Below are 13,075 nucleotides of genomic sequence, written 5' to 3'. Positions count from 1 at the left end.
AAAATCTCATTGATATTGCAAGAAATAATCAAATCTTCTAGTCTCACACTACAAGAAATTAACCTTTTCGTAGCGATTATTTTAACCTTTAGTATCGATTGTAATTGCAACAAAAAACATTCCCAACGAATGGTCATTCGATACAATATCCCCCGTTGCCTTAGCCTTTAGTAGTGGTTTTCAATATCATTGGGGTTGGCCTCAATAATCGATACGAAAAACTACATCCAATCGTGGTGATTATTGTAGCGATTACAATTGCTATAAATGTTTAACTCATTTTCTTCAAAAAAAAAAAAACATGCGTATGATATTTACAAGATTCGAACATATAACCTCAAACTCTTATATTAAATGTTTCACCAATAAGCTATGACATATTTTACATATTCTTTGTCAAACAATATTTATATATCTAGTGTTGAAAAGGCTTTTCGTATCGATTTTTAAGATTTAGTGGCGATTGTAAATGATATGATTTCTCAAAATTATATAAATGTTTAAAAATAGTGTGGATATGTATTATTATGTTTTCCGTATCGATTTTATATGGGAAAACCATGGCAATTGTAAAATGATACAACTTCCTTAATTAATTCACAAACAGACTTGCATATTGTAGCGAATGTACAATCACTACGAAATAATCGCTACGAAAAGACATTTTTCTTGTAGTGTCATTCCTTCAATTCTTCATATTTCAAGCTTTTAACAAGTTTTTCACACTTTCTCTCTCTAGAAAATGAGAGTTTCTCTCTCTAAAAACCCTAACCTAAGCTAAAACTACACTAAGAAGGTCTCCTCCCCTACAATTGGAGCTAAGAAGGTATTTATATTACCCCAAATAAAAAGGACGGAGAAAAAGAGAAAAAGCCCGAAACCAGGCTTGCACGGACGTGCCAAAGTTGGAACGGACGTGCAAGAGAGGTAAAAAAGAGACAGAACCTACTGCCTAGGTCTGCACAGGTGTGCAGATTTTGGCACGGGCTTGCAGCCTTGCACGGACGTGCTATTTTGTTGCACGTCTGTGCAAAAACCCTTGCATGAACATCTTGACTTTGAGTGGTTTTAGCTTCTTCATTTCTTGCCGAAAATGGACTTGTGACCAGTCATTGGAAAGGTCTTGAGACAAACTTTAATATCCGATTTGAATCACTTTAAAAAGTCGAGTAGAACAAAAGTTATGGTCAGTTGAAGTTGACCCTTGTGAAAACAACCCTTAAAGGCTTTCCAAAAGCTTTTCATTTGTCTTTAAGGCACTCATCCTTCTTCCTCCATTGCTCCATCAACCAATCTTTCCCTTCTCCTTGCTCACTCATGCTTGATCACATCCATAGTGCTAAAAATAGTTATATTACATCGAAAACACAAATAACCCGTGAACCATGAATGATACAAAATTTGCATAAAAATAGGATAAATAATGAACTTTGATGTCGAATAATAACGAAAACAAGGTTTAAAAGTACCCTAAAATCATACCAAACAACAAGTTATCAAAGGAGTGACAAGAACGTTGCTACATAACTATATAACATTTTTTAAGCCATAAAAATGCTAAAATTTATAGTATTAGTAGTTAGATACTAATTTTCTTAGCTTCGAGAGAAATATGGATGCTTTAGGCTCATTTTGATAAGTAAAAAATAGGATAGGACGATCTTAACCAATCCTACACGATTTTGTCCAATCCTGTGCAATCCAAAAACAATTTAAGTAAAAAATAGGACCATCCAATCCTACCCATTTATGTAAGATCCTACACCATCTTGTACAATCTTGACCAATCCTACAACGATCCTGCTTGCTATGCGATTCTACATCCGATCCAAATGGTTTGGCTTAAATGGGATTGTAGGATTGCATGATCTATGATTTGGATCGCGATTTTGACAACAATGACTATCACTACTAGCAGTTACCTCTACAGCTACATTTTTCAGAACACGTCCATAGCCGTGCTAAACTCCTTAGCTTGGTGGTCACCTCTTGGGGTTGACCATCATCAAACCCAAGTAACATTTTTTGCTTAGAATAAAACTCCAAGGATTCCATGTGTTATCCAAGAGAGGAAACTTGTTAATGTATTGCTCAATTAAATCAGCCGTATCTTCTTCATTACAATTTATTTTCAGGTGATTCAAGTTGAAGATAAAACTAAAGACCGAAAGATTTCCAACAACGAGTCATATGCTTAATTTGAGCAAGAAATGAAGAAGTTATGAGTGTTTGAAATCAAGCTCCGCTCCACCCTTCAGAGCGGCTGTTGCATTCAAACATGGGAATTTTGACGAAAGATTTGGAGCGATCGCACCCCTCTAAGGAGCGACCTCTCTGTTCGAGCGGAGCGACCACTCCAACCCTCTAGAGCGACCGCTCTAGAGTCCTTATTTCGTAGCGGGTTTTTGTTCTTTCTTTGGTTGTTTTTCTTGCTTTGAATCTTGGCCTTTCATTTATAATTCAAGGGTTGTAATTTTAAGACTTTAGGTTTGTTTGCAAAGCCTTTAAATAAGGCTAAGATTGCTTTTGAGAACACCTTTTGCATAATTTTGAATCAAATGATATTTTCTCTCTCTACCCACAATCTTTGTGATCATTGAAATCTATGTGATTTCTCCTCTATTCTTTGCCTACTTTTGTGTTAGTTTTGATTATCCCTTATTGCATTAAAGTTGATGATTGATATGATAAGGATTTATGCATTTATCTTTGCTATTTGTTCTCTCTCAAATTTCATCTTTAACATTGAAGTTTAGATTGCAAATCGATTTTTTATTGGTTATTTCATATCAAAATCGGTACCCAATGGTGAAATTAAAACTGGTTGAAAACCTGCGTTGCACGGAAACGAAAAATTTACCTGACGTACCGTCTCCGAAACGTTTCGGAAACGTATGACGTTTCGAAACGCGTTTCGAAACGGTTATGTGAGTTTCCTAAATATTGGATACGTCTCTTATAATTGGGAAGTTTGGAAACCCTTGGGAAACTTGATTCTCACTGTAAATAGGCGTTTCCCCGGCAATTAAACCCCTTGATTTTACATATTACGAGCAGTAGAGCAGCAATTCCATAGTTCTAGTTTCCATAGTTGCCGACCCTTGTTTGCCGCCGTCACCGACTTGTCGGAACAACGTCGAGGTAATTACCAATTACCACAGGCCGATTTCTGTATTTTGGTTTCAATTTTGACTTTGATATGTACTACCGATCGATTTTTATATTTTTGGTTTTAGTTTTCAACCTTTTGATTTGATCGGTACTCCATGAATCATGATTGCCTTGATAATTGATTGAATAGTTTTTGTTTGGTAGTGATATTGATATTAATACTACTTTTTTATTTAATTTTTTAATGTATCTTTTCAATTTTTCAAGCAATTCAGTTATGTATATACTGGAGTAGTGGAGTAGAGTACACATGTTTTGCAATTCAATTATTTCTTACAATTAGTTATTTTATTCTAATTAAATGTCTTTTTAATTATTATTTTTCGTGTCCCTCTTTCCAATAATTTTAAAATTTCCGTTTCTCCGATTCCCCGTTTCTCCGTTTCCGTTTCCTGTTTCCGTGTAACATAGTTGAAAACAAATCTAGTCTTAGTTAAAATCAACACAAAACACCCATCATAAAAAGTACACAATGTTCCGAAGAAACGTACCCAAGTCCAACCCAAACCACCAGCAGCAGCATCTTAACGTAGCAACACTACTTATTCTACTCAACCTTCTCATGGCTTCCTCCTATTCTCTATCCAGCACTCTCGCAGTTTCTCTCCTTCGCCCTCGCTTACGTCCTTCTTCACTCTTTCACCTTCGACACCTTTCTTCTTCTTCACGAAACTCTCCCAAACTTCTCCGCAAATCTTATCCTTGCCCTCTTTGGTCGTCTTCCTTCTCCTTCTGCCTCGGCTCTTCTCGCCATCGCAGTACCTCAATTTCTCTCTCTTCGACCTCTTCCTCTTCTATGGCTACCACTGCCTCTTCGCCGATTGCTGCTGCTATTGACAAGTCTAATCCTTTGTTGGCGGAGTTTGATTTTCCGCCTTTCGATTCGGTTAAGCCTGAGCATGTTCGTCCTGGAATTCGCGCTGTTTTGAAGCAATTGGTAATTCTGATTATTTCATTTTGTTGATTTTGATTGTTTTTGGTGGTTTGATTTTTGATTGGTGTGATTTTGTATTGTAGGAGAGTGAATTGGATGAATTGGAGAAAAATGTTGAGCCGAAATGGGAGAAATTGGTGGATCCTTTGGAGAAGATTGTTGATAAATTGAGTGTTGTTTGGGGAATGGTGAATCATCTTAAGTCTGTTAAAGACTGCGCGGAACTGCGAACTGCTATCGAAGAAGTTCAGGTTAGATTAATTATGTTAGATTGTACATCAGTTTACCTGTTTTTGGTGTTATTTTTTGCATTTGGATTGCAGGTGGTCGATTTAGATAATGCTACTATTGACATATATAGTTTTATTATTGACACAACAATTTTTATAGGTTAATGTTGGAGTATAGTCTTATATATTTTACTGTAATTTTCTCCGTTTCGAGTTTATTGTTGTTGAGGTGGTCCTGCACACTGATGAGGAGGATGTTAGTTATTGTATACTCAGTACTCTATAATGCTACTATAATGCATTAATATTTTCTAAGTGACGTATGATTTGCTAAAAGAATGATTGGTTAAATTGGTAGTTAGTGCAGATTTAAAGGCGTTAATGATGCTTAGGACAACGTACTGATATCTACTTGGGAAACTCTTCTAATGATGAAGTACTAACGACAGAACCTCATCTGTCGAATGTTTTCGAATATTTTCAAATAAAAGTTAAGGAAAATCAAGTATTCAACCACCTATAGGGAGATTTACAGTTTTATGTTTTTGGAAAATCAAGTAACAAGTTGGGTTTTAGGGTATCAGATATAAAGATAACACTCTCACACTCACAAACTAGATGAGTGGCTTTGGTATGACATTCTGATGGGATGTGAAATGTACATGGTCATTTGATATGTTTCAATGTTTGTATGCTCGTTGTCAAAATCTCTCTTCAAATGGCATATTATTTCATTGGAACTGACTGATTGACTCATGTGCACTTGTTTTGTATGCCTTAGCATGCCATAGATTCCTTGGGTTGAAATTTTTTAAATGCTTTGGCTCTTTGTAGTAGTCCACTAAGTTTACAATGTGTCCATGTGGTTTAAAAGTACCTACACATTACTTTAATCATTGTGGGTCTCTGAATTTGGAGCTTTCACCATCCTTCAAAAGCAATCGTTTGATTTTTTTTTTCCTCTTTGGAATGTCGTTGTTCAATGGCTCTAAAGGATAGTACTGTAGCTCTTGTTGGTTCCCTTCTAAAGGATTTAGGCAGCCTTGGATGAGAGAGAAATAACTGGATGTCTCCCTCTTTTTTCCTTCATTTTTCTGTGGTGCCTCTGCAATATTCCTGAAATTAGCTTCTGCTCTCAAATGCCTATCTCATGCCAGTTTCTTGATTGACTTTGGCCGGAACAGCTGTAATGCTTCCAAATTCTTTGCTTCAAAATGTATAGGGCCATCATTTTAATTCTTTCCCCTGGAAGAATCAATATTGCTTGAGTCTTATATATTCTCAACTCTTAAGTCAGAGAAGGTGAGTAAGAGTCCTGGGAAAATTTTATGAATTTAATCATTGTAAACCATGATTATTGCAAGAACAGAAGGGATAGATTATTTTTAAGCTGGGTTTACAGCTCCTTTACTTTGAAGGTGGGGAAAGTTCATGCTACTAAGCCATGATTAAGGTTTGTTTGGTGCTAACTTTCTTTATTTTTCTGTATGTTCAGCCTGAGAAGGTGAAATTTGAGCTTAGGTTGGGCCAAAGCAAGCCACTTTACAATGCATTCAAAGCTATTCAAGAGTCCCCTGATTGGCCAAAGCTGAGTGAGCCTCGTAAAAGGATTGTTGAAAGTGAGTTTTTTAATCTTGCAATTTCAGTTGAATCTTTAATTATAATAAGTAGCTTCAATTCAAAAGTATAAGTGACCTTTAGCGGGGGTGCAAAGTAGACCAAATCCATATTAAAATGTGTTTGTCAAGGTACAGGCACATATTTGATGCTCCAATCCAGATCAAAATAATAATATGTACAACGGTATAAGACTATAAGTATATAGAATTCTTGCTTCAATTATTACAACCTCGTTCCATAAAGTTGGTTTCATATTTCATTTTCGTTCGTTCCTTGAGACATTGAGTTGGTTACGCTTCCCCTCTTATTGATATGATGCTTCAATTATTACTACCTCATTCCTTAAAGTTGGTTTCATTTTCCATTTTGCCACTTTTACCCCACATATAACTCTCTGTTTTCTACTTTTTCTTACTATAATCCTCTTATGACACTCTTTCCTATTTCTTCTTAGATGATCCTCACAATTTTATCTCTCTTACCTTTTCTTACATAGTGCTCACTTGTTACATGTTCTCTATCTTCTAACCACCTTGATATTTGTGCATAGTAATTGTAACTTACTTAAAACGAGCTGATGGAGTATTATACAAAGAAAAACTTTAATCTCCTAAATTCTCTTAATTATATATGTAATAAACGGAGTAATATAGCTATAGTACTGATCTTTTATTTTTATAGACTAAAATCCCTACTTTTTAGGGATCATTTAATTGGATCATTTGGAATGGGTTGGAAATTTGGAATGGAGTTAGAATCCATTCCATCTAGATTTTTGTTTGGTTGAGGTTTTTAGTATGAAATCTCATACCTAAGGGGTTCTAATTCCCCCATACCCATGGAATCTCATACCCACCCCTCCAAGATTCACATTTCATTCTATTAATGAAGGATAAAATCCATTCCAACACTAAAACCAAGCAACTTTGGACTAGTATTGGGTTTAGAATCCATTTCTCTCTAGTATGAGGTTCCATACCAACCCATTCCAACTTGATAAACCAAACATCCCCTAAAAAGTTTGAGAGAGCTCTTATAAATAGGGTGTGGATGTTTATACTCCTCAAAATGTTTGTTTCCATATTTTGCCCCATTTAAAAGTTTTAAAAACTCTTCTTTTTTCTTATTACTCGAAAAAATTGTAACCTCCATTAAGGCTAAATTAATCAGTTAATTATTCTTAAATAAAAAATTATCTTTAGTTTAATTATATTCAAAGCTACTCTATATATCTTTTACTCTTTCCAATTTTCCATTCGTGTGATTCCTTGTTTAGCTGACTCGTCTTAATAAGTACTTAAATGTGTCAAACATTTATATTTCTTTGCCATGGATAATTTTTGTCGGCACATTGCAAAGTTACACAACATCCAACACATTTATCATCTTCAAGAAAATAGTTTTAAAGAAGGTAAAATCGACTAGAATAATCTAACTTTGCTTTATATGCCCAAAATAATCCCAATTTTGGATTATTTTTTAGTAATCCGAACTTTAATATGAATCTATAACCTATTGAGTAGGTAATTTTTTTACTCCCTTTGTGTTCTAATAAGTGTTACACTTACCAAATCTGATCGTATTTTAATAAGTGTTACACTTCTTTTTTTTTTGGCAAAATACTACATTTAAATATTATATCTCTTTTAAAACTACTACCTTTTTATTATATGTTTTCTCGTACATTTATTAACCCCACTATCTTTATTTTATAACTCTTTAATGCTCCAACTACCTCACTTACCTCTTATTTTATTTAAGTTAATTAAATTACCTAAAATTATGTGTCGATCAAAGTGTAACACTTATTAAAACACGGAAGGAGTAAAAAATTTAATTTACACGTGTCATTAGTCTCACAACGTGACTGGTAAAAAATAAGATTTAATTTTAATTTTATTTTAATAACATGATTATTTGGTACTAATTAACACTTAATTATTGTTAAAAAAATTTTACATTTAATTAACTAATTTAAAAATAAATAATTTTCAAAAGAATTAAAAAAAGCAAATTAATGTTGAAAACCACTCCAACCACTAATACCAACGACCTAGCCATCTCCACCACCCTCTCTCCTCTCTCCTGTGAGCCACCAACACCAACCCCGACCCAGCTACCTCCACCACTCTACCTCCCAAGCCCAACACCCACCTCTACCACAACCACCGTAACCAAAACATGCAATTATCGGTGCCCAAACTAGATGTGTCCTTCGCAAAAGCCCAAGAACAAGAGCCATAACATTATCAACGATCTCTTTAGACCAAGAAACAGCAGCGGTGATGGTAGAAACCAATGTTGGGCGGCGTGTGGGAGTAGAGAAGAACAACAGCGGCTGACTCGATGGTGGGCCGTTGGTTTTTAAGGGGTTTCGTGGGGGAGGAGGGTTGGTGGTCCAGAGTGAGGAGGCAGCGTGGGTGTAGGGGGTATGCATGCGGCCGGAGTTAGGGGATGGGGGTCGGGATGGCAGCGGAGAAAGTGGTTGGGGACTTGGGGCTGGTGTGATGGTTTTCTTAATTAGTATTTAATTAATAATTTTTTTTTATTTTTCTTAGAAAAAAACTTTTTTTTTTATATATGTTTTATTTTTAATTTTTTTGACCAATCAAGTACCGACACGTGTCAAAGTTCGGATTATTTGAAGCAAACTCATATTAAAGTTCGGATTATTAAAAAATAATCCAAAGTTAGGTTTATTTTGGGCGAATGAGGCAAAGTTGAGATTCTAGTCAATTTTTCCTTTAAGAAATCCATGCTAATAGGTCCTCATTAGGGCCAATTGCAAAAATTCTTTCCAAAGGACAAGCTACAACGCAGGCATCATAACCCCTAGTAACACTAAATATACAACAAACTCTTTGTATAAATGACTGATATTACTGTCATGGGTCATGGCCAGTTCTGCAATCTAAAAAGTTCAAAACTTTGAAATTCCTGTTTCCATTTCATATTAGTTCACTAATTTCTCTAGGCATGTTTGTCAATGCATGATTTCAAACATCGATATCTTCAATTATCCATTGGCAAAAACTGTAAAAAGTTGATATTTGGAAAAAATACATTGTGACTATAACAAGACCCCATATGACTTTTTTTTCTCAAGTATTAATTATAAAGGGAAGTCACAGTAACTTTTGTAATTTGTAAATACTGTAGAAGTCAAAATATGTCAGCTAATAGTTAATGGAGGTAGGGTATACGAATTAACTTGGCCTATTTCTTTATTCAAAGGTTGGTGTTGATTATTATATTGTCCTTATTGTTTTGCCCCTGCGCTCTCTGATTCCAGATCAATTGAAGGAGGCTGTTCTCAGTGGTGTTTCTCTCGAAGATGACAAGCGTGACCAATTTAATAAAATTCAGCAGGTACGCTTTCTTCCTTGTTTCTCTATTCTTCGTTCCCTTTTATCGTTTACATTGTTTGGAGACCTTAAATTTTTTAAGGGTAGTTGGGGTCAGGGTATAGGGTTGCAGGAGGTCGTTATACTGAGTATTTGAGGGCTGTCTGTCCTGCATTGCATAATTTTACTAATATTTTGTCTTCTCTGTATATTCATTCATAATTTTGTGTAGTACTGTTCTGTTTACTTTCCTTGTCATTACTACTGTTTCTATTTATAATTCATTATGTATTCATGACTGTCTTGCATCACCTTTTGTAGAACAGAGTTTATATCTAGAAGTCGCTCATCATTTGCATGAAAGATTAATTTACGATTCCTAAACATTGGACTGCATATTCATTCATTAAAGAGCTGGTGAACTTTACACCAGTCTAGTTGTGTCCAGAGCTGCTGATCCTAGCCGCCATGAAACATCTTTGCATCCTTCATATTTTGTTTACTCCTTTTTCCACTTTGCTGCTTGAATGTTCCCCTTTGATCAATTTAAGTGCAAGTTTGTAACCTGTCTCGAGGGAATATGTGTCCAGAGCTGCTGGCCTTGCCGTCACGAAACTTCTTTCCGTCCTTCATATTTTGTTTATTCCTTTTTCCACTTTACTGCTTGAATTGTTCCCGTTGATCAATTTATGTGCAAGTTTGTAGCCTGTCTTGAGAGCATATCTCTCATGTTTGATCTTCTTTGTTTTCTTTTATTGTTGATATAACCTCTTACAACATTTTGTTTGTCTATGCTCGTAGTTGTATCTTGTTAATTTTATCTATGCAATTTGATTGCAGGAATTGCAAAGACTATCTCAAAAGTTTGAGGAGAATGTTTTGGATGCAACGAAGAAATTTGAAAAATTAGTGACCGACCCAAAAGAAATTGAAGGATTGCCTGCCACTGCTTTGGGATTGGCTGCTCAAACAGCTGTGTCCAAGGTATTTTGACTGGGCACTACTATATGAAAACAAGTTTTTATAATTGTCCTTTGTAGTCTATTAAATGTTCGAGCTTTCTTACTATGCGGTCTTTTATTGACACAAACTAGATTTATCTTACATCTTTTATAATTGATTTTAGGGACATGAAAATGCTACTGCTGACAATGGCCCATGGATTATTACATTAGATGCTCCAAGCTTCATGCCTGTTATGCAACATGCTCAAAATCGCACTTTACGTGAGGAAGTATACAGGGCTTATGTGACACGTGCTTCGAATGGTGACCTTGATAATACTGAAATTATCAACCAAATATTAAAGCTTCGGTTGGAGAAGGCAAAGCTTCTTGGATACAATAATTATGCCGAGGTAATTATTATTCAAGAAATGTCCATAGTTTTCTGGTATCCTTTGGACTTATTGAGGTTCATTCTTATAGGTGAGTATGGCTATGAAAATGGCAACTGTTGATAAAGCAGAAGAACTCCTAGAAAAGCTTCGTGTTGCATCTTGGAATTCTGCTGTTCAAGGTAATTCTTGGAAATGAATTAGTTCTTGTAACTTGTTATGTTATAAATATAACACCATTATGTGGTTTGCTCACTTTTTCGTTTGTACTTTAGACATAACTAACAAATATATGTTTACAAAGTTGTCGCTGTGAAGTTTATGGTTTCTAATTCTTGTAAGCAAGTCTTTGTGACATTTGAATTTCTTCATTTATATCAATATAGTACGGTATTAGTACCCCATCAACTGCATTAAGTTCTGGTATTATACTTTCCTTTTATTACTGTGAAGTTACATAACAATAAAAATAACAATAAAAATAAAATGTTCTCAAAGGTCACATTGTTCATTAAATTAGTATTCTTTTCTTTTTTTTTTTTTCTTTTTTTTTTTTCCACCAACCTCTCTACATGGGAATGTCCCCCTCTTTAGTCACCTCTTCATTCTATTTTTTTTCCTAGGAAGGGGTGTGACTAGAATAACTTTCATCTTATACCTGTTATCTGTAATTCCAATCACATGTGCAAAATCATGAACATCAAATATCATATAAATGTTGTCATTAAATACAAATCTATTTATCTTAGAAAATTTACACACCACTCGTTTCATTATCATTGAAGTTTGATGATTGTTTTTTTTATTTAAACAGCTTTAAGCACGGAGAATTTTTAATCAAATTTTTTTTCTTTGTATTTGGAATTTTCTTCCTAGTTTTTAAACTGATATAATTTGAAACTTTTTTTTTCCTCCTTTTTGCTTATATCCATGTTCTTTTCCGTTGAAATTGTACACAATAATACACAAGTACTAAATGCAGGATTGATAAATGACATTGAAGAACTCAAATGACAAAGATGCCCATTAAATAATTATAACCTCAATCTATTTCCTCCTACAATCCTACTGTATCTCCTTTTATTCTCAAACCGGGAGTGAATAAATTAAACCAACAACGAGCTTTCTCCATTGTCCTGCAATATTGTTGCTTAAGATTTTAAATTCATGTTTTGTGTTGTGGATCTCCAATATTGGTTTCTTCCTCTTGCTTTTCTGATGTAGACGTTGTTTTAATACTAGATGCTCAAAAATAAAAATAAAAATAAAATAATTAGAAGAATAAAAAATCAATGGTATCTAGCCGGTAAATGTCTTCAACTACTGGTACTCTACTGGCCACGGGATACGGTAGTTTGGCCTTGGTTTGCCTTCTCCATCCATTAATCGCTACCACCTACCGGATATGAGTACTGGTAGTTGTCAATTACAGCAAGAGACAATGCTGCCCATGAATAATTTTTAAATGAATCTTTAATTATGTTGTCTTTTTATGAATTTGAGGTAGCTAATATCATGATTATTTTCATGATTTGATATTTTGATATAACTGTATCATCATGAAATGATTCAAATAGGATGAAAGGTAAAGATATTTGGAGCTGTTGTAGTTATTAGATTTTAAAGTGATAATAATTTTATTAAATATGGGTAGCTTTGGAAGTATAAGATTTAATTAAATTTTAAGCTGTCCTACATTCAGGTAAAATTTAATCTACATTCAATACCTATCAAATTTATCATAATTATTTGTAATTACATTATTTAGGTTCTTGAAACAAGAGAAATATTAATTTTAAATTTCTGATTTAACTGTACATTAATAAGATAAAGATCACAAAGTAAAATTATCAATTTCTCTCTATCTCTCTTTTTTCTTCTTTTAATGTTTTGTAGATTAACACATTTCAATTTTTCCTTTTTTCTCCTCCTTTTTAAACATTTATTGTATAAAAAATTTCAAATTAATAATTTTGCTTTTACTTTTAAAAAACCAAGTAGTGGAATTGCAAATAATTATGATAACTTTAATGGGTATCAACCTCTTATTAATGTACATAATTTCAAGGTAGTTGAAGATGGATAAAAGTGAAGATGGAGGGTAAAGAAAACATTAAGCTACATCAGCCATGTCACTCGACAGAAAATTGCTGGTGTGAAAGTATTAACAGAGAAATAATATGCAATGGACTCAAGCTTGCTGGACTCACATACACAATTAACACAGAAAACAGAGTGATAAGATTGAATCTTTGATTGAAATTTTTTAAAACGGGGGTTTGTACAAGCTAGCAACCTTATGCTGCCAGTCTCTATTTGTGATTTTAGGTCACCACTCTCAAAATAGACTCTCCTAAGGATTCACTTCAAAAATATGTCTGCCTCTTCCTTTCCCCTCTCTTTATTTATAATAAAACAAAAGACTATTAGCCTAATAATA

General features: G+C 34.2%; 1 protein-coding gene across 1 annotated transcript in view; it reads left to right on the top strand.

Annotated features, from left to right (window-relative positions):
• The first annotated feature begins 3,628 nt into the window (after nucleotides 1-3,628).
• The window catches only part of LOC110706415 (probable cytosolic oligopeptidase A), a 28,504-nt gene continuing 19,057 nt past the window's right edge, over nucleotides 3,629-13,075 (top strand). Inside the window, exons 1-7 of the mRNA XM_021884334.1 lie at nucleotides 3,629-4,108; nucleotides 4,189-4,356; nucleotides 5,831-5,954; nucleotides 9,248-9,324; nucleotides 10,140-10,283; nucleotides 10,426-10,656; nucleotides 10,727-10,817. Coding sequence (XP_021740026.1) covers nucleotides 3,644-4,108; nucleotides 4,189-4,356; nucleotides 5,831-5,954; nucleotides 9,248-9,324; nucleotides 10,140-10,283; nucleotides 10,426-10,656; nucleotides 10,727-10,817 — 1,300 coding nt within the window. The 5' untranslated portion in view covers nucleotides 3,629-3,643. The remainder of the gene's footprint in view (nucleotides 4,109-4,188; nucleotides 4,357-5,830; nucleotides 5,955-9,247; nucleotides 9,325-10,139; nucleotides 10,284-10,425; nucleotides 10,657-10,726; nucleotides 10,818-13,075) is intronic.

Source organism: Chenopodium quinoa, unplaced genomic scaffold (genome assembly GCF_001683475.1).
Source record: "Chenopodium quinoa cultivar QQ74 unplaced genomic scaffold, ASM168347v1, whole genome shotgun sequence".
Taxonomy (NCBI): domain Eukaryota; kingdom Viridiplantae; phylum Streptophyta; class Magnoliopsida; order Caryophyllales; family Amaranthaceae; genus Chenopodium; species Chenopodium quinoa.
The sequence above is the reverse complement of the archived record's forward strand: the minus strand, read 5'-3'. Positions and strand labels throughout refer to the sequence as shown.